The sequence below is a fragment of the Capricornis sumatraensis genome, chromosome 17 (genome assembly GCF_032405125.1).
Source record: "Capricornis sumatraensis isolate serow.1 chromosome 17, serow.2, whole genome shotgun sequence".
Taxonomy (NCBI): Eukaryota; Metazoa; Chordata; class Mammalia; order Artiodactyla; family Bovidae; genus Capricornis; species Capricornis sumatraensis.
The window spans coordinates 68,655,367-68,678,109 of record NC_091085.1 but is presented as its reverse complement, the minus strand read 5'-3'; the positions used below and the strand labels follow the sequence as shown (position 1 = coordinate 68,678,109).

Below are 22,743 nucleotides of genomic sequence, written 5' to 3'. Positions count from 1 at the left end.
ATCAGGAAAGAATTCATATCAAGAACTAAAAAAGGTAATTACTCTATTAGAGGCCATTGTTTTGATAAAAATATGCTGACACAGATTCTCCTTTAACATTCTTAATGACTTATCTCACAAGTAAGAAAAGCAAATATATCTAAAGATAGGAGGTCCAGATTTTCTAATCTGTCCCATAAATAGCTATACCTTTTATATTAGACTTCGTTCATTTGAAATCAGTCATGCAAACTACAGAGCTCAAAGAAAATATAGAAAACCCAGAAGAGGTCCATTACAAACACAAGTTGAAAGTTCATATTGCTATTTTGTTGGTATAAAACCACCACTTGAACCATGAATCTGTAGTTATTAGGGTTGCTAAACCTACAATTTGCATAAAATAGCCTGCAAATACCATATCTCTTTATTGTTAATCTAAAATTGCTACACACTGTGCTCTGACCTAATAATTCAGTCAACTGCAGGTTTCAGTAGAAACACCAGGGATTCAAGTGTGTCCACTTGAAAGTGTCCCATCATGGAACATTAATTAATTATTCTACAATTGTGCTTTACTAGCACTTCATAAACTCAAAGCTCCACACAAATATTCAACATTACTGGGAGAGGAATCATATAGCACTATATTAAATAAAAATCTCCTTCAATTATAACTGCTAATAACAATGGGTTGCAGAAACACACTTTGTTGTTGTTGCTGCTTTTCCTTTTTTAATTTTATTTTTTACTGAAGTATAGTTGATTGAAACATACTTTTAAGTTACCACAAATTAGCAATTTACCAAATTTTGTCGATAACACTCAAAAAAAAAAAAAGAAAATTACACTCCAAACATTAAAAAATTTTGGATTTACAATAATATATATAAATGTGAATTTAAGAAGAAACTACTAAAAAGTGAGTTAATATGGCTATTTCTGGATAGTGCAATCAAAGGATATTTCTTTTCTCTCTTATACCTTTAGAACTCCCTCTAAGCAATCAAAGGATATTCTTTTCTCTCTTATATCTTTAGAACTCCCTCCAATTTCTATGACATCCATGTATTCTTTATAATCAAAAAAGTTTTGATAGCATAAAAATATAATGAACTTACTATCAATTATTTTCCATACAGGTTAAAAAAAGAGAATTACTCCTTATATTGGCATGTATGAGAGAAAAATTTAAGACAATCTGAGTCCAGACAGTCTGCCTAACAGCTACTACGCACTCTGCACTCACTGGGGGCCACTGCATCTCCTCCTAGGGTGGGCAGCTCCCTGCCTCTGCTGGCCTCTGGCAGCATCCCCAGACCACCAGAATACACAGCTGGTGCTCTCGCCTGCCCATATATGGACACAGTCCGTATTCACTGGATTACTGACTAACATGAGTACATGCCAGGAGCTGAAGGCAGTCGAGCCACCAGAGAAGTTCTCTGAAGTGAAGTGATAACAGCTAGGCACCCTCACAGAAAACTCGGGCTTCTTTCAGCTGACTAGGATTTGGCACGCATGTGCAGGTAGCCAGTTACATCTATTGGACTCATCTTTGGGAGCAAAAGCCACTGGCTTAAGCAAATGATAAATTTAAGCAAATCCACACGTTCTACGAGGGTGTGAGGAAGAGGCCTATCAGAAGCCCTGTTCTTTGGGTGCATGAACTGGGATAGCCACTCTGGAGAGCAACTTGGTAGTATCTATTCTAATTTAAAATGGTCACCTGTGACTCAGCAATTCTACTTCTCAGAAACTGCTCTAGAGAAATACTCCCACATGTGCACAAACAGGCATACAAGGATGTCCGCTGAAGGATCATTTCCGTATGTTTACATATTTACTTGGCTGCACCATGTCTCAGTCGTGGCACTCAGGATCAGCATATGGGATTTAGTTCCCTGACCAGGGACCGAACCCAGATCCCCTAAATTGGGAGTGTGGAATTTTAGCCACTAGACCACCAGGGAAGTCCCTGAAGGACTGTTTTAAAGAGAGAAAAACTGAATTCAAACAAACAAAAAATACTCATTGTGGGAAGCCAAATAATGAACCGCCCTCAAGATGGACATACCCTAATCCCTCAAACCGGTGAATGTGACCTTAGAGGGCAAAAGGGACTTTGCAGATGGGACTAAATCAAGGACCCCGAGATGGGGAAATTACTCTGGATTTTCTAGGTGGGCTCTAAATGTAATCACAAGGGACCTTGTAAAAGGGAAGGAGTCAGTCAGAGCAGAAGGTAGGATGACAGATCAGAGACGAGGGTGATGTACTTTCAAGTTTTGAGGAAGAAGCCACAAGCCAAGGAATACTGGTGCCCACTAGAAACTGTGAAAAAGGCCAGGGAATGCATCCTCCCCTAGAACCTCTAAAAGGAAGCAGATCTGTCAACACCTGACTTTAACTCAAGGTGACTCATTTAGGACTTCTGATCTCCAGAAATGTAATAGGTAAGTTTGTGTTGTTTTAAGCCACTAAGTTTGTAATAACGTGTTAGCATAGCAACAGGAAACTAACACACCCGTCAACAGAACTGCTAAAAAAACTATGGTATTTCTGGAGTCTTGTGCAGCACTTAAAAAAATGTGGTAGATCTATATATATGGAGACACAGAAAACCAAAACATTGAGTTGTGTTTTTTTTTTTAAGAAGTGTGTTATACAAAGATATGTCTAGCATCAAATCTTTCATGCAAAAGAGAAAAATAATAAAAAGTGTCATGTATACACACACACACAAACATACACATTCAACAATGGTCTTGAAAAGTATATTAAAAAATTATCATTGTCTTAACTGAGCTGGGGAGTAGACGAAGACAGGATTAGTGATGGTAGTCAAAAGGAAGTTCAGTTTCCCCTGCATTTTTTATAAGAATGTACTCATGTGCTCGTTTTTAAAAATATAATGAACACATAAAAATGTTAAAAATGCAGGATCAAAGTAGGAGTTATACAATTTCTGCAGGTTTCTCTCCTTTCGAAGTAATTCTGCATTCGTCCCATAGTTGATCACCTGCTGTTATTTACATTTGTCTACAACCACTGACTAAACATCTTGCAAAGCAGACTACACTCCTTGTGTTCACCCCACCACCACCATTGTAAAAACAACCCAGAAAGAGGGGCAAAGGGGAGAGACAGCATGGGGTATATGCAGGAACTGACAGTCCCTTTATAGTGATCACCACAGGCACCTTACCAGACTTAGGAAAGAACAGGTGCATGACAATTCACCCAGCAGCCCTGGTGGTATTTTGCGATAGCCAATATGGAAGTCAAGAAGACAGATAATAATCAGAACTGATTTATTTAGCAAAAGCCTGGGCGTACAATTGGAGGAAACCTGAATGAAGACTATTATCTCATCTGCCAGCCAGATTCCAAACAAACTGGGAAGAAAGAATATTCCAAAGGGATCATAAACACACCAAAAAAGCACTATACCCACTATTCACTACCAGAAAAAAAAAATGTTGATGGGATAGTTTTGCTTTCATATACAATAGGCAGTTAATTTAATATACATAAAATAACTTCAGCAGCATAGCACCTTCCAAAGAGAATGTATACACTGTAAGTACATATTCACATCCATCCTTATTTAATCCTTACATTAGCCCTATTATTATCTCCCTAGTACAGATGACTAGGCAGTCTAACAATGGTTTTCAAGCCTCGACCCTGTGCTGGAATCAGACAGATCTATTTCAGCCTCAGCATTACTAGCAACTGTATGACCTTCCTCAAGTGACTTCATTTCTGTGCCATGGCTTCCTTATTCGTAAAATAAATAACAATAATACCAACCTCATAAAGTCTCAGTGAGGATTAAATGAGATAGTGGGTGGGAAGTGCTTAGCACAGAGCCTGGCCTGCAATATGCTGACACTGTCGTCCTCCTGGTGGCAGAGGTGGTGACAATGATGACAGAGATGTTGCAGTGGAAGAAATCAGGGATGAGCAAAGGTAACTGAACTTGCCCAAGATCACGCAGCTAGTAAGAGTGCAGAGCTGGAATTTCAATCCCAGTCTGACTCTCTGAATCTGATTTTAACCTCTAGGCAATACTACCTCCCAAGGTCTTCAGGTACTTCATCCTAACTTTGTAGTTAGCCAGCCAGGCCTGAGAATGTTTTTTTAATTCAAGTATAGCTGATTTACAATGTTGTACTAATTTCTGCTGCACCACAGTGACTGAGTTATACACGTGTAAACATTCCTTTTTATATTCTTTCACCTGAGAACTTCTGAGACATTTGCTGAACTGAAAGAACTGTACCAAAATTCAGTGACTCTTATTTCAGTGTTCATTAAATACCTGATAATTAATTCTCTTGGTGAACAAAGGTAGTTTATTCATTTACTCATTAACTCTTCCAAATCTAGAATTTGAATTTCTCTAAAAGTACATAAACACTTTCCAAAGATTTCTGACCAAAGGATAAACAGGTGGTAGTATCCTCCTAGGAGAATAGATCAACATTTATGAATTTAAATATCATCTCAAAGATTTTACTTGAGTGTAATATAAGTATTCAAAGCCTTGTCTATTTCAGGTGACCACCTCCAAGCCCAAAATGTTCCTTCCCTTATATGACAGGACAAAACCAAATCAAAGAGCTATTTAGTCTTTTTCACTTTTTGCTGCTGCTGCTGTGTTGCTTCAGTCGTGTCTGACTCTGTGCGACCCCATAGACAGCAGCCCACTAGGCTCCCCCATCCCTGGGATTCTCCAGGCAAGAACACTGGAGTGCGTTGCCATTTCCTCCTTCTCCAATGCATGAAAGTGAAAAGGGAAAGTGAAGTTGCTCAGTCGTGGCCGACTCTTAGCAACCCCATGGACTGCAGCTTACCAGGCTTCTCCGTCCATGGGATTTTCCAGGCAAGAGTACTGGAGTGGGGTGCCATTGCCTTCTCCGTTATCACTTCCTAAATAATATCAATAAAGTATTCTGGGCTTCCATGGGTTTTGTTTTATTGAAGTGTAACTGGCATGCAATAAACTACACAAATTTGCAGTGTACAATTTGAAGAGTTTTGACATATGTACACATACAACATGAAATCATCACAATCAAAATAGGGAACATTACTATCAGCCCAAAAATTTCCTCATGGACCTTTGTAATCCTTTCTCCCAACCCTTCCTGCCTGTCTCCATCCCCAGGCAGCCACTGATCTGCTTTCTGTAACTACAGATTAGTTTACATTTCCTAGAATGTCATATACATCTTACAGTGTGCACTCTTGTAAGACTGGGTTCTTCCACTCAGCATAAATCCATGTTGTCAGTATCAACAGCTCATTCATTTTTATTGCTGAGTAGTATTCCATTATATGGGTGTACCACATCTGTTTACCTATTCACTTGTTGATGGATGTTTTTATTATTTCCAGTTTTTGGCAATCACAAATAAAGCTGCCCTGAACATACATGTTGAAGTCTTTGAATGGTGTTGGGGGTTGGGAGGGGGGTGGCAATGAAGAAAGGGGTCCTAATAAACAAACACAATGAAAAATGAGAAACACTAAGCAAAATGCTTGGGTTCAAAATTAAACTACAGAGTAAAAAATAACTTGGCTACCTTGAGCAAGTCAGTTATTATCTCTACCAATACCCATATGTATGCTGCTTGTCCTCACTTGGAGTTTGTAAAGTGTGACAGGAGGCTGAAATCTTTTGCAACTCCCACAAAGAAACTGAGACCCGGGTTCAATCCCTGGGTTGGGAAGATCCCCTGGAGAAGGAAAAGGCAACCCCCTCCAGTACCCTTGCCTGGAGAATTCCATGAATGGAGGAGCCTGGTAGGCTATAGTCCACAGGGTCGAAATGAATCAGAACTGATGCTTTTTCCTTGAAAATTCCCTTTCGTTTAGAAGGACTAATGTACTATGAAATGTAATGCAAAATATTTTGAGTTCAATAATATTTGAGTTGTCATTTTTGAGCTATTGCTTTTTTATTTCTCTTAAATTTATATTTATTTCAACACTTAAAAATAACTTCCTGCATGCTTTCACTTTTTGCCAACAACATAAAATGAAATACAGATGGCTATTTTCAGGGGCTTCCCTGGTGGCTCCGTGGTATGATTCACCTGCCAGTGCAGGACACGTGAGTTTGATCCCTGGGTTGGGAAGATCCCCTGGAGGAGGGAATGGCATCCCAGGCCAGTATTCTTGCTGGGAAATCCCACAGACAGACAAGCCTGGCAGGCTACAGTCCACGGGGTCCCAAAAGAGTTGGACAGGACTTAGTGACTAAACAACAGCTATTTCAGAGGCCAAGAAAGAGCTTCACTCTGCATCTTTAATTCACTCAGAGTAGATTCAAAGTTCCTATCTACCAGGCCCTACTTGATCTGCAGCTCCCACCTCCATCCAATCATTCATTCTCCTCTCCCCCGTTGCTTCCTGGGCTCAGAGATCCACACTAAGGATGCTAAGGCTGCTTCCCTCTCAGTGACTTGGCTCTCGCAGTTCTCTGTCTGGGATGCACTTCCTCTGTTAGCTATACGGTACACTCTCACTACGCCAAAGCCTTTGACTGTGAGGATCACAACAAACTGTGGAAAATTCTTCAAGAGATGGGAATATCAGACCACCTTACTGGCCTCCTCAGAAATTTGTATGAAGGTCAAGAAGCAACAGTTAGAACCAGACATGGAACAGACTGGTTTCGAATTGGGAAAGGAGTACACCAAGACTGTATATTGTCACCCTGTTTAGTGAACTTATATGCAAAGTACATCATGTGAAATGCTGGGCTGGATGAAGCACAAGCTGGAATCAAGACTGCCGGGAGAAATATCAATAACCTCAGATATGCAGATGATACCACCCTTATGGCAGAAAGGGAAGAGGAACTAAAGAGCCTCTTGATGAAAGTGAAAGAGGACAGTGAAAAAGCTGGCTTAACACTCAACATTTGAAAAATGAAGATCATGGCATCTGGTCCCCTCACTTCATGGCAAATAGTGGGGAAACAATGGAAACTGTGACAGACTTTATTATCTTGGGCACCAAAATCACTGCAGATGGTGACTGCAGCCATGAAATTAAAAGACACTTGCTCCTTGGAAGAAAATCTATGACCAACCTAGACAGCATATTAAAAAGCAGAGACATTACTTTGCTGTCAAAGGTCCATCTGGTCAAAGCTATGGTTTTTCCAGTAGTCATGAATGGATGTTGAGAGTTGGACCATAAAGAAAGCTAAGCTCTGAAGAATTGATACTTTTGAACTGTGGTGTTGGGGAAGACTCTTGAGAGTCCCTTGGACAGCAAGAACAAACCAGTCAATCCTAAAGGAAATCAACTCTGAATATTCACTGGAAGGACTGATGCTGAAGCTGAAGCTCCAAAACTTTGGCCACCTGATGTGAAGAACTGACTTCTTAGCAAAGACCCTGATGTGGGGAAAGATTGAAGGCAGGAGGAGAAGGGGATGACAGAGGATGAGATGATTGGATGGAATCACCGACTCGATGGACACGAGTTTGAGCAAGCTCCGGGAGTTGATGGAGAAGGAAGCTTGCCGTGCTGCAGTCCATGGGGCTGGAAAGAGCCGGACACGACTGAACAACTGAACTAAACTGACACTGTCACTTCTTTCAGGTCTCAAATGCCATCCCAGGCTTTCATCTGTTGCCCACTGCATAGAGCCCTCCCCCATCCCCATTATCCCCATCACCCTCCATCCCTCTTACCCAGCTACACTTTTCTCCATAGCACTTATCATTTGACATAATGTATACACGTCTTACGTTTAACAATATTTGTTATTGTCTATATCCCCCACTAAAATAAAAGCTTTTTTAAGAACAAGGATTTTGTCTGCCCCCTGCTATGCTCACTTCACAACAGTTGGCTCAGCTTACCTCTGAATTCCACAAACACTTGAATGAATTTGTTGATTAAACACTATTTACTGAAAAATAAACAAACCAACAACAAAAATACCCTTCTGTTTAGAATTCACAGGGAAGAAAATTTTTTTTAATTAAATACTCTGCTACTGCTTAAATTAAAATGCTAAGTTAATGCTGATCTACTTTTCAGGATGGGTTCTTTTTTCAGATTGACATTTAACTTTAAGCTACACTTACAGATGAAAAGAACACTGGAATTTAAAGACAGGAAAGCCAGGGTCTAGTCATTTGCCTTGCCATAACTAGCTATGTTGTTGTTGTTGTTCAGTCACCCAGTAGTATCCGAATCTTTGCAACCCCCTGGACTGCAGCACGCCAGACCTCCCTGTCCCTCACCATCTCCCAAAGTTTGCCCAAGTGCATGTCCATTGCATCCGTGATGCTATCCAGCCATCTCATCCTCTGACACCCTCCTCTCCTTCTGCCCTCAATCTTTCCCGGCATCAGGGACTAGCTTGCTCCCAGCCAAAACCTTTCCTTATCTCAGATAACTTCTCTCTAAAATGAGGGGAAGGAAATTCCCTGCCTGTGCTCTCACTGCTGAGGGGCCTCGGTTCAATCCCTGGTCAGAGAACTAGGATCCCACAAGTCACACGGTATGTCCAAATTAAATAACGTTTTTTAAAAATGAGATTGGTATTTGACAGAAAACAACAAAATTCTGTAAAGCAATTATCCTTCAATTAAAAATAAGTTTTAAAAATGAAATTGGTTTAAAAAAATTTTTTTTAATAATAAAATGAGAGAAACAAATATCTCTAAGGTTCCTCCTAAAATTCTGAGACTCTGTTACAGCTAGTGCAGTCTTATGAAAGTTGCCAATCATAAATCACTTAACTCAGCTTGAATCTCATCTTTCTAATCCAAAACTGAAAGATTCTATATAACTATAAAACCCTGTAAAAATCGGTCATTTTTACCCAGGTGTCCACTAGAAGGTGTGACCTGGAAGAATATACTACATAGGGGTGGCAGCATTTCAAAAGTTAGGTGTTTTGTTTTGTATTTACCTAGCTGCTCCATGTCTTGGTTGAGGCATGTGGGAGCTAGTTCTCTGACCAAGGACTGAACCTGGGTTCCCTATATTAGGAGCGCAGACCTCTGGCCACTGACTGCCAGAGAAGTCTCCAAAAACTAGTTTTTAAAAAGTTAATGAACTTCTAATCTTCCTCAAAAATAAAAAGAATAAGTCACTAGACAGGAAATAAAGATATCTGTTTATTACCCTATCTTTAACCAGTTATTGAATTTAAAGTAATTACAAACATGAGCATCATACATACATGATTAGTAGCAGGTATGTTTGAGACCAAATAGAGCTGAGTTAATGTCAGGCTCTCTTTTCCAGTTATGTGATCCTGAGCAAATTGCATACCTACTCTGCAGTTTATTTGCCTCATCTGTACACGGATACAATATTTACAACTGTTAAAACAGGTAACAATATTTAGCTACCAGGATCCTTTTTTAAAAAAACCAAGATCCCTTTGAGAATTTAATAAATGCTTGACACATATGACATACTTAATCAACATTATTATTAAGTAAATAAATGTGAATACACCCACACAAAACACAAATCTAACAAAACATTCTTAGCTGCTTCTTCTGATACTATGTTGCCTGTATCACACATGGAAAGAAATGAAAAAAGTTCTCACTATAGTCAGAAGTGTTTATCACTCATACACATATTGATTTCTGAGAGGTCAGACAACATAAAAATGTTTAAGAGTTTAAAAAAAAACTTCCAGGCCAGAGAGGTTCCTTCTTTTAAAATCATTCTTCTGTGGAAATACCTGGCAAATACTCAGTACATTTATACAGTGAACATCTTAGGAAAGCCAACTTCACATATTTTTAATGGAGCCTACACTTTTTAATCCTAAAAATAAATAAACTACATACATATAAAAATTTTGGATCTGTGAACTTAGTCTTGAGAAACAAAGAGCTTTCCACATTTCACCTACAAGAGAGCCAATTAAATCCAAAGATTCCACCATCATAGCATAATGCCCCTTGAGCTTTCAAGCAGATAAGACACTCAGACACACCTTGCTTTTTATAGGAAAGGCCCAAATGAGACATGATAAACCTCTAATTCCATGTTAGGAATTCCCTATCAATATGCACTTGCCTTTTTTTGGTAGCTAGACTGTAAAATAAGTCATTAGGAGTTCACAGTGGAAATGCTGCAACCTCAACCTCGAATCCAGACACAAAAATACAGAGGTCGGTATTCCCATCTCAGACACATCCAAATGTCTCAGCCAATGGGATCCCGTCACTGCCCTTTCCAGAAACACACAGTAATGGGATTTAATCCGTTTCTATAAATGTTCGTTGTGTTGAAAGCCAAAGTGCCTGCAAAACCGCAAAACACAAAAAGATTCCTCGCATTCCGTTTATAGCCAACAGACAGGCCAGCCTCTCTGCGCCCTACCCCTGAGAGTCCTCCTTGCGACAATAAGAATTTCGTGCCACCGGATGCTTCCTACACGTCAAAATGTCATCCCGCAAAGTGGAGGTGGGGAGGGGGCAGTGCCTGGATCAACCGATCCTGCCGGAGCTCCCACCCCGGGGCAAACACGGGAACCAAGTGAAGTCGGTGCAAAGTTCCCATCCATCCAGCATATTTGGTTTCCTTCTGCCCCCAAACCCAGCGGCACAACTGCTGAAATTTGCTTTTGCACCTGCCACGGCTGCTAAGCCTGGGCTTCTCCTTGACCCCCGAGATCATAGATAAGGCCTTGCGGCCTAAAACGTTCATGACCCTTGCGGAGAGCGCATTGAGGACCGCCGCAGCATCCCCCTTCGCTGTCCACACAGCCAGCTTGCTTCCCTGACAAAGGCCCCGTGCCAATCCCCGGCACGACACACAGTAGTTGCTGGAATGCCCATCACCGACTGGCAGCTGACACTACCTTCTCCCGAGAAAAATAAACAACACACACACACACGCGCGCGCGCGCACACACACACACACACACACACACACACACACTGGGGTATAACAACACGGCGGGAGATGTAAAGCATTAAAATTAAAAAGACCCCAAAGCTAAGCATCCTGGGTGTGCCCTGGAAGTGCGTCCGAGGGGCCCGTGGGGGAGGGGAGATAGGGCCCGGGAGGCGGAGGCGGCTCCTCTGGGGCGTGAAGGCCGGGCCGGGTGATGGTCTAATAAAATGCTGGGAGTCGGAAGGTTCAAAATGAAACCACAAATGAAATCCCCGGCGGGCCTGAGGCCCCGGGTGGTCTGCAGACCAGCGGCGCGGCCCGCACCTGCCTGCCCAGCGCCCACCCACACACACACCTGCCATGGCAGCCTTCTGGGGCCCTCGGGGTCCGGGGTGAAGCGGAAAGAAGGCCCGACCCCAGGGGTGCGGGCCGGGTGGGCTAATCTGATGGCGGAGGCCAGGGGGCAGCCTCGCTCACCTCTAGGTCAGTGTCGGCGGCCTCCGGGGCCCCGAGGATCTCGCTGGGCAGCTCGGCCAGGTCGGTGACCCGGATCAGCCCGTCGTGCAGGAAGATGGTCTCCTCCTTCACCGAGAGCCACTGCGCCGAGTCCGCGGCCGCAGCCGCCGCAGCCGCAGCGGCCGCCGACGAGCCCATGGCCCCAGCTGAGGGGTTGGCTGTGAGGAGCAGCCGCTCGGCTCGGCGAGATGCGAGCAGGAGCCGCCGAGTTCACCAGTCCATGGCAGCAGCCGCCGCGCCCGCCTGCAGCGCCCCACTCGCCACCTCGCCCGTGCAGCTCCGCCCTAGGAGGTCCGAGCTGCCATCCTCCCACCCCTGGCCCCGGAGACCCCGGCCCCGCCGCCACCGCCGCTGCCGCCGCCCTGAGCAACAGGATCCGCCTCTGCCGCTAGGCAGCCAACTGTCAGTGAGGCGCCATGTTGGGGGCGGGGCTCCCGGCATGCCCCGCGGAGCGGACAATACCGGCCCCGCCCACTCATCTGGCCCCGCCCATCTACCGAAGGCCCGGGGACAGCCAGGTTGGCTGGATCTCTGCCTAGCCTTTTTCTGCATCTTGCCCTCAGAGTGACCTCCCACGTCCTTTACACTTCCAGGGCGCCCTACGTCTGCATTACTCCAGGAGAAGAGGGCAGCCTTCCTCTACTGTCCTCCCCTCTGCTCATGTGTGCACCCCTCTCTGGCCTGAGTCCCACCGTGGGCACCTGGGCAGACACATGGAAGTTCATGGGCTGCTTACACGTTTAAATAAGATATATGCAAAAATATGGCTCACAGTAGGTGCTGCAGTTTGTTCATAAGCACTTGGTCGAAATGCACAGTAGGTGCTACATATTCACCACAAATTCTTGTACCCAATAAGCACTCAAAATCTGGTGAAAATAAAGCACTAGTCACAATGTCTGGTGTCTGGCCCTTAATAAATGCTCCAAGAGGGAGTTAAAACTATTCTTATATTCTATCACTATTTAACACTGATTGACATACACCTTAAAAATATGCCAGCCATCCCACTTTTATTAAAAGAAGAAAGGAAAGAACTATGTGTTTAGAGAAAAATGTGTGGGTGACTATGTACTAAGTTGTTAATATGAATTGCCACACAGAGCAGGACTAGCCTGGAATGGCTGAAGCAAGATTATCTTTGTATTGCTTTTATACTTCCAAAAAAAAAAAAAAGCACTCTTTGGTATCAAAGGACTTGAATGCATATGTCCACCAAAATACCTGCACAGGCCTAGATGTCCATCCATACATGAATGGATAAAGAAGTTGTGGTACATAAATGCAATGGAATATTACTCAGCCCATAAAAAGGAATGCATTTGAGTCAGTTCTAATGAGGATGAACCTATAGCCTGTTACACACAGTGAAGTAAGTCAGAAAAACAAGGATTGTGTGGTAACCATATATATGAAATCTAGAAAAATGGTACCGATGAACCTATTTGAAGGGCAGCAGTGGAGACACAGACATAGAGAACAACCTGTGGACACAGTGGCGGGAGGAGAGGATGGGACAAACTGAGAAAGTAGCACTGAAACGTATTTATTACCATAAGTAAAATTAGATAGCCAGTGGAAACTTGCTGTATGAGGCAGGGAGCCCAAATCAGCTGCTCTGTGACAGTCTAGAAGGGTGGGATGTAGAAGGGAGACTCAAGAGGGAGGGTAAATATGTATACCTATCGCTGATTCATGTTGGTGTATGGCAGAAACCAATATAATACTGTAAAGCAATTATCCTCCAATTAAAATAAATTTAAAATTTAAAAAACCTGCATAGGGAAGTTTAGCAGCTTTATTCATAATTGCCAAAACCAAGATGCCCTTCAGGAAGTGAATGGATAGATAAACCGTGGTACATCTGGACAATGGAATATTATTCAGCACAAAGAAGAAATGACTATCAAACCAGGAGAAGACAACACCCTGTATGATTCCAACTATATCATATTTTGGAAAAGACTAAACTATGGAGATGATAAAAAAGATCATTGGTAGCTAGTGGATGCAGAAAGGAAGGGATGCAGAAAGGCAGAGCTCAGAAATTTTTAGGGCAGTGAACAGTACTCTGTATAATACAGTAATGATGTATACATGAAATTATACATTTTTTCAAAATCATAGAACATACTACACCAAGAGGGAGCCACAGTGTAAAATATGGACTTTAGGCATTATGATGTGCCAGTTTGGTTCATCAGCCATGACAAATGTATCACATGGTGGGGCATGTGAACACGGGAGAGATCACGCATGCATGGGAGCAGGGAGTATGTCTGAAATTTCTGCATCCTCAGTTTTTGTGTGTGTGTGTGTGTGTGAACCTAAAACTTTTCTAAAAAATAAAAGTTTTCATAAAGAATGAATGAGAGCATTAAAGAGCATACTTTTTGATCCAGCAATTCAGCTTTGAGGAAGTTGTCTGAAGGAAATGATCAGATTCACAGTCCAGGATGAACACACAGGGATGTGCAGCTCAGTATTGTTTATAAGAGGAAAAATTATAGTCAGATTAAATACCCAACAATGTGAGACTGGTTAACTATTATAATGGTATATCTGAAACATGGAATATTATGATGCCATTCAGAATAATGCTTATGAAGAATATTAATACAAGTGAATGTTGAGGTATTAGTAAATGGAAAAAAATCAGGCTAAAATAGTAAAGAAATTTTGAAATTTAATTGTGTTTGTTGTAAGACTGCATTTTAAAAATTACATACATGCATGACTGTAGATGTAGAAGACAGGGAAAGTATCATGTCTGATAATATTTTGGTAAATTTCAGCAGTGCATTTACAGGAGATGCACTACATTTACAGCAGTGCATTGACTGGGAGATGAGTGGTTTGTGCTTTGCAATGTTTTCCAAATTTTCTTTCTCAAGCTTGCATTACTTTTGATAAAACCAAAAAAAAAAAAAATCTATTGAACCTCTAGGAATGGACGTACCTCCACTCATATATCTATCATACTATCCTTCTGAGTATTCATTAATATTTGCATTTTATAAGGAACTGAAGCTCAGAATTGAGTGACTTGCACCCACCTAGAAATTGGCAGAATTGAGATTTGAATCCCTGACTGGCTCTATCCTCTTCTGCCTCCCTCCCAAATAAGCAATTCATATACACTGCACTGTAATAATCTCATGTGCCTTACAACAATTGTTAATTTCATTTTCAGGATATTTATCCCCCATGCATGTGTTAAGCTTCTAGCAAGTGTCAAATCCTGGGAGGTATACAGAATGGAGATATTATTACCCCTGTTTTCAGCTAGGAAACCAAGGCTCAGTTGAATGCTTTAATCAATATCTCACACACAGCAAACATCAAATCTCAGATGCGAACCTAGGTTTGTTTGAATCTATAATCCCAGCTTTCTTTTTTTAAAAACTTTCTCTATTGTATAGGTGTATAGCCAATTAAGAATGTTGTGATAGTTTCAGGTGAACAGCAAAGGGACTCAACTATACATACACCAAACTCCCCTCCCATCCAGGCTGCCACATAACATTGAGCAGAGTTCCTAGTGCTATGCAGTAGGTTCTTGTTGGTTATCCATTTTAAATACAGCAATGTGTGCATGTTCATTCCAAACTCCCCAACCATCCCTTCAACCCAGCAACCATAAGTTTATTCTCTAAGTCTGTGAGTCTCTTTCTGGTTTGCTAGTAATTTCATTTGTATCATTTCTTTTTAGATTCCACATATAAGGGATGTCATATAGTATTTCATCTTCTCTGTCTAACTTACTTCATTCAGTATGACAATCTCTAGGTCTATCCATGTTGCTGCAAATGGCATTATTTCATTCTTTTTAATGGCTGAGTAATATTCCATTGTATATATGCACCACATCTTCTTTATCCATTCCTCTGTCAAAGAACATTTCAGTTGTGTCTGGCATCACAATTTTTGAACGCTCAGGTTTTGGAATCTAAATAGCCTTGTGTGGCTCAAAATAATTCTCCTCCTCATATTGTTTATATTTCAAGATAAGGAGTCAAGATGCCCAGGAATTACAGATCTTTCTTGACCTATGATGGGGTTATGATCTGATAAACCCATCGTAAGTTGAAAATATAAAAAATAGAAAGCCTCACTGAACTTCATAGCTTAGCTTACACTACCTTGAAGGTGCTCAGAACACTTACATTGTCTGTAGTTGAGCAAAATCAACTATATCCATTTTCCACCACTGTAAAGTTGAAAAATCTGTAAGTTGAACCATCCTAGGTTGGGGACAGTCCGTATTGCCCTTCACTTCAATGAATTAAAACAGCACATATCCACAGCTGAAAGTCTTTAGACTGCATAATGAATAGTTATTTAATATTTTAGCAACAGTAATTAATTAGTCACTGGACTACATGGCTACCACTGTACCATGAAGAGGCAGCTGATGAATTAATATTTATAGAAGCCCTATGGAAAAAGAGACCATTTACGGGAAATCTCTTAGAACAGATCAGCAAGATGGAAAAAGTCCCTGCTCAAAAGAATTTTATAATAGAAACCTGGATACAGAGAATCCAAATTTAGTTAAGATCACACACACACACACACACATACCATGCATACAGGAAACAGCCATTCATGGAAGCATATAGAAAGGTTTATGATTTATGACTTATTTTCATTGGAATTGTCCTCTCCACTCTTCTGTTTGAGAACGGGTGCTTGGGATAGGAAAAGGAGCAGGAGAAGGTGTTGTCTGGACAACCCTCTGTTGGAAGCAAGGAAGTCTGAACAAGAAGGAAGAAAAGCCATGAGTAGATTGGACTTCAATTTCCCCTGGGAGGCATCTCCCCAAGAGAGAGTGAGCTTGTTGGTAGAGACTGTCTCCCTGCTGCCCCAGCTGCTGACGTGGTGTTCACTGGCCTTGCCTTGAGCTGGGGCCCCTCTGGGATTTTTCAATAGCTCTCCCTTCTGCTAGCTTTCCTGTACCAGCTGACTGTCTAAAATTGAGTCTGTAAGCCTTACCGGGCCCACAAAAATGCAACTGTAGGGTGGGGATAAGTGGTCCTTGATAAGCCTTAATAGAGCTTGAAATAGCTTTAAACAAAGCAGCCATGTTAATTTTTAAGGCCTTTCAAAACACCAAGGGAAAAATACATGCCTACATCTGCTACATAACTATATGCACACACATCGACAGAATCTGTGGGGGAGATTGATTATTTCCATCTCGCTAATCACAGTCTCAAAGAGGAAACACACACACCTACTCAAAATCTTTTTTCCAAATGATATGGTTGGCCGTGTTTTCTCTTTTTTTTGGAATTTAAGGAAAATTCCTTCAGCTCATAGGAGGGTCTATGAGGCATCGGAGAAAAGAATTTGAAAGAAAAGATATTTGAAAATCAGAGGGAGAAATTCTCCTGAGAGCTCCCTTAATTACGGTTACCAAGGGAAGAGCCTCCACATTGATGAAAAGCGTCAAGAAGTGCAATTGTCATTGGAGGAATCCGGCACCTTGGAGTTCCAAAAGATGCCACGTCCTCTCTTGCCCCCTTGTGGATACCAGAGGCCTTATTCAATAGGGAGGGGATATGTGTACACATGTAGCTGATTCATGTTGTTATACAGCAGAAACCAACACATTGTAAAACAATGATCCTCCAATTTTAAAAAGCTAGTCCCCACAAAGGAAAAGCGGGCAAAAGGCACAGTCCTAGAGTCTGCACAAGAAAAAAGGCAAACACTGTTATCTTTTCATTCATTCAGTATTCCGAGTGCCGGCAAAGCGTTAGGTTTGGCACTCCTCCCCTCTAGGAGAAAAGCATCTTTCCTCGCTCCAGCTTAGAATGGGAAAATGACTGGAAACAAGTAATTCCAAAGGGGATGAGAAGGCTAGGGACCTGATCTGAGAAATGAGGAAGGTTCCCCTAAAGGTTTTCCTTTTTTTGTAATCTTGTCCAGGGTGTTTTTGCTCAGGTTTTTTTAGTGTTGTTTTTTTTTTTTTGAGATATAATTGATATAAGTTTGGGCTTTTTTGCTGGCTCAGATGGTAAAGAATCTGCCTGCAATACAGGAGACCTGAATTGGATGCTTGTGTTGGAAAATCCCCTGGAGGAGGGCATGGCAACCCATTCCAATATCTTTGCCTGGAAAATCCCATGGATGGAGGAGCCTGGTGGGCTACCGTTCATGGGGCCACAAAGTCGAACACAACTGAGCAACTAAGCACAGCACACAGTTGTGTAAGTTTAAGGTGTACAGTATAATGATTTGACTTACATCATGAAGTGATTATCACAACGAGTTTATCAAACATCCATTCATTCCATGTACAAACAAAAGAAAAAAAAGAAGTTTTTTCCTTGTGAAGAGAACTCTTAGGATTTACTCTCCTTAGGCCAGAGCCAATCTTGATCCAAGAGTTACCCAGGCTTCTTCCGGGTTCTTTAGCCCTTGTACAGTTGTTCCTGCTCAGGGTCTTTGCACATGGTAGTCCCTGGCCCAGATTGTACTTCCCACCTGTTTCACTTGACAAACTCCTATTCATCTTTCAGGTCTCAGCTACCTCAAAGAGAAATTCCTTGGCTCCCCCAAACATGACAAGTCCTCCTGTTTCTCAATCTCTTTGCACAGCATACTTTCTCAGTAGTACCTATTTTGTGCTAAGCCGTGTCAGTCGAGTCCAGCTCTTTGTGACCCCATGGACTGTAGCCCACCAGGCTCCCCTGTCCATGGGATTCTCCAGGCAGGAATATTGGAGTAGGTTACCATTTCCTCCTTCAGGGGATCTTCCTAACCTAGGGACTGAACCTGAGTCTCTTACAAATCCTGCATTGGCAGGCAGTTCCTTTACCAAGAGTGCCACCTGGGAAGCCCACCTATTTTAACTGCAATTAAATAATTATCAATAAAAATTTAGATGCCCTTGTTAGACTGTATACCTTAAATACATTTTAAAATATGTTAAATATTTGCATATTTAATCAAATACCTATATATTAATACATATACAAATATATATTAAATGTGCTGTGTTGTACTATGCTTAGTCACTCAGTCGTGTCTGACTCTGCGACCTCATCGACTGTAGCCCACCAGGCTCCTCTGTCCATGGGGATTCTCCAGGCAAGAATACTGGAGTGGATTGCCATGCCCTCCTCCAGAGGATCTTCCCAACTCAGGGATCAAACTCAGATCTCCCTCATTGCAGGTGGACTCTTTACTGTCTGAGCCACCAGGGGAGCCCAGTATATTAAATACATTAAATACTTAGTGCCACTGTATATTTACAGTAGTACCTATACAGGTGGGAACTGTATATTAAAAGTGTTTAAAATGGTATGTTTTGTTATATATAATTTACCACAATAAAATAATTCTAGTACTTCCCTGGTGGTACAGTGGATACGAACTCGCCTGCCAATGCAGGGGACAAGGGTTCGATTCCTGGTTCCGGGAAGATCCCACATGCCACAGCAATTAAGCCCGCATGCTGCAGCTACTGGAGACTGAGCATCCCAGAGCCCATGCTCCACAACAAGAGAAGTGTGTAGCAAGAGACCCAGCGCAACCAAAAAAATAATAAGATAAATAATTAAAAATACAATTCTAAAAAAAAAGTATACACTTTAACTGCTTGGCACATAGTCAGGACAATAGCTTTTGTCATTAGGACCACACTGATTACCTGAAAGGTAAAGGAATAGCAGCAAAGTTAGGTTTCAAATCCAAGTCCATTGGCTCTCCAAAGCTACAACTTGAACCTCTATATCATTTTCAATTGACCTGTATTCAATGAACAGTTTTTGACTGTAGTCCATACCTTCTTTGCCCAAGAAATTCCAATTTTATACTTGTACTATCTATGGGAAATTCAGAACACGGTTGCCTTTCCTTACTTTGATACTGTTTTTATTTTGAATTACATACATGGAGCATAGCACTGAGGTGTGTTCAACACTTTGGGCTGCTAAAGGTGGTAATCAGGCTCTGGACTAGAGTAGGAATCCTCCCCAAACCCACGTAACCAGAGCTTGGTGCTTGATGCAGGCTACATAATGGTCCCAAAAAGTGTCCTGTCTTAATCCCTCAACCTCATGCATATTACTTTATATGGCAAAGAGTACTTGGCAGATGTGATTAAGTGTTTTGCTTGCAGGATCTTGGTTCCCTGACCAGGGATCAAACCTGCCATCCCTGCAGTGGAAGCAGAGTCCTAACCACTGGACTGCTGGGGAAGACCCAGATGTGATAAAGGTAAAGATCTTGAGGGACATCTCTGGTGGTCCAGGGGTTAAAAATCCACCTTCCCATGTAGGGGATGCGGGTTAGATCCCTGGTGGGGGAACTAAGATCCCACATGCCTCAGGGGGTAACTAAGCCCAAGAGCCACAAGCAGAAGCCTACACCAGAAAGATCCCATGTGCTGCAACTAAGACATGATGCAACCAAATAAATAAACGATTTTTTAAGAAAGACCTCAAGGTGGGGAAGGCAGTATAACACGAAAATATATTTGGTCTTTGTCCTGGGTCCTTGGCACAGAGCTCCTGAAGCCCATGCAATTTCCTGAGAGATGGAAGTATCTTTTGTTATTTGTAAGGAGCTCTTTTTGATCACTCTTGTGATGCCATGGATTAGGGCCTGCCAGCCTCCTCTGTCCATGGAATTTTCCTGGCCCGAATACTGGAGTGGGTAGCCATTTCCTTCTCCAGGGGATCTCCCCAACCCAGGGATTGACCCCAGGTCTCCCACGTTGCAGGTGGATTCTTTATGGTCTGAGCTACCAGGGAAGCCCCTTTTTGACCACACCCAAGTTAATGAGCTGACTTAGGGTCAGCCCCTAGCCTCAGGATAGGGATGGTCACCAGAAAGACCAAGGTATTAGAAGGCTGGAAATTTCAGCCCAACCCAGACTTAAGGAAAGGCAGGGAAGTGGTGGTAGTGCTAGTGACCAAGTTCTATGTAAAACTCTTGAATAAGATTTGATGAGCTTCTTGATTGATGAACATATCAAGAGGTGCTGGAAATAGTATACCCAGAGAGGGTACAGTGCTCCCAGCACCACCCTTATTTACTTTGCTCCATTTATGGCTTCCTGAGTTGTACCTTTTATTGCAAACTGGTGAATGGAAGTGAAGTGTTCCTCTGAGCTGAGAGCCGTTATAGCAAACTATCAAAGCTGAGGATGGATTTGTAAGAATCCTCTATTTGTAGCTCAAACAGAAGTATGGGTCTGACCCAGGGACCCAGTACTTGTGATTGGTATCTGACGTGAGGGGCAGTCTTGGGTACTGAGCCTTAATTTTTGGGTCCATGCTAATTCCAAGTAGTTGTGTCAGAACGGGACTGTAGGACATTCAGCCGGTATCTGCGGAGAACTGGAGAATTGCTTGGTGTGGGAAAATCCACACATTTTGGTGTCAGAAGTATTGTGAGTGGAGAAACTATCTTCACAAGGAGATACCCTGGATTTTCCAGTTGGGATGTAATCACACTGGTCTTTTAGAGATCAAGGGTCAGAGAAAGCTGATATGACTTAAGAACCTGGGCTGGGGCACCTGGGAGAAGGGATCCCAAGTCACGGGAGACGGATGGACACTCACTACCGTAGGCTTGACACTAACCCACTGAAACTGGCTTTGGACTTCTGACCTCCAGAACTCTGCATGGCAAATGTATTTAAAAAAAAAAAAGAAATATCAAAGAATCTGGAACCTTGCAAAGGAGCTAGTAGAGTGGTACTAACTATGATTTGGGAATCCTTGGTGTCCCTGATATTTTAAAACGAATCTGTGAAGTGAAAGCCATTTGCCATGTTGCTACTGAGACGCTGTCTTCACGTTCATTCTCTGGTGAGAGAAAAATGAAGTGTCCAGAGGGTGCAGGACATATTTGACACAGCAGCACGCTGAATGTAGAAGCACGCATGAGAAGCCAGCTGTCTTCCATAAACCCAGAAGTTCAGAAATTGGCAAAACCATGAAACAATGCCATTTTGTTTTGGAAATTATTTTGCACAAAAATATTGCATTAACATGGAATGGTTTGTCATTTAAATACAAATATTTTAATAATTATTTGGTCTTAATATGGTATGCTATCAACAGACATAACTCACATGAACAAAAAACTCTTATCACTAATAATTTAAGACCATAAAGAGCTCTGGAGACCAAAAAAGAACTCAGTCTTTAATGTACGTAAAAATTTCTTGTGGCGATTTTTATAATCACATTTTATATTAATAAAATGATAACATTTTTTCCACATGACTTTTGCATATTTATGATTATTTCAAGACTCTTATGTTGCTCTCTTGAATATTCTACCCATCTCTCTCATAAACTTTCATGGACTTCCCTGGTGGCTCAGTCTACAATGTGGGAGACCCGGGTTCGTTCCCTGGGTCGGGAAGATCCCCTGGAGAAGGAAATGGCATTCCACTCCAGTACTATTGCCTGGAAAATCCCATGGACAGAGGAGCCTGGTAAGCTATAGTCCATGGGGTCAGAGAGAGTCAGACTTCACACGACTGAGCGACTTCACTTTCACTTTCTTTCATAAACAGCACATGAATGTTCAAACAAATCAACACAAAGTATTAAAACATATTTCATAAATCTTAATAGATGAACAGATTTTTCTGGTAGTGCAGTCGCTAAGACTTCTCGTTCCCAAGGAAGGGGACCCAGGGTCAGTCCCTGGTTCAGGAACTAGACCCGGTGCAGCAAAACTACCACCACCACCCTGTTATCAAAAAAAAAAACTTGTCATTTTTCACCTATTGCTAAACTGAAGTCTGACTACTTCATTTAGTGAGTCTGTAAGGTAACGGGCACTCTCAAGTTGGTACAACCTTCGTGGAGGGTAGTGTACTTTGGCACCATTTACCAGAACAGCCTATGGCTTCCCAGGTGGCTCGGTGGGTCTGCTGGCAATGTGGGAGACGTGGGTTCGATCCCTGGATCAGGAATTGGCAACCACTCCAGTGTTCCTGCCTAGAAAATCCCATGGACAGAGAAGCTTGGCAGGCAACAGTCCATGGGTGAGACACAGACGGACATACCTGAGTCGGACACAAATGAGGGTAACCACAACGGCTTAATAAGTTCTCTGACTAAGCACTTTTCCTGGTACTTGCTCATCTGTATGCATATTTCAGATTGTAACTCTCAGGCACCCACTGCGGAGTCTACTTTAACCAAAAAAAGGAAAAGTGGGGAAAAACAGCTGTTTTACAAAGCCATTACAGAGGCGTGTCTAGGCTGTGGGAATGGCATTGCCAAGCTCCTTTCCTGGGAACTGCATTTAGCATTTCAGGTAAAGAACCATTGCTGTGAACTGTGAGCACCTGTGTTTTATATCATTTTA

At 42.1% G+C, this 22,743-nt stretch overlaps 1 protein-coding gene across 1 annotated transcript in view; it reads right to left on the bottom strand.

The window, feature by feature from the left end:
• The window catches only part of HECTD4 (HECT domain E3 ubiquitin protein ligase 4), a 166,237-nt gene extending 154,702 nt beyond the window's left edge, over positions 1–11,535 (bottom strand). The window contains exon 1 of the mRNA XM_068989575.1: positions 11,359–11,535. Within this exon, the coding sequence (XP_068845676.1) occupies positions 11,359–11,535 (177 nt within the window). The remainder of the gene's footprint in view (positions 1–11,358) is intronic.
• Between the last annotated feature and the right edge of the window lie 11,208 nt (positions 11,536–22,743).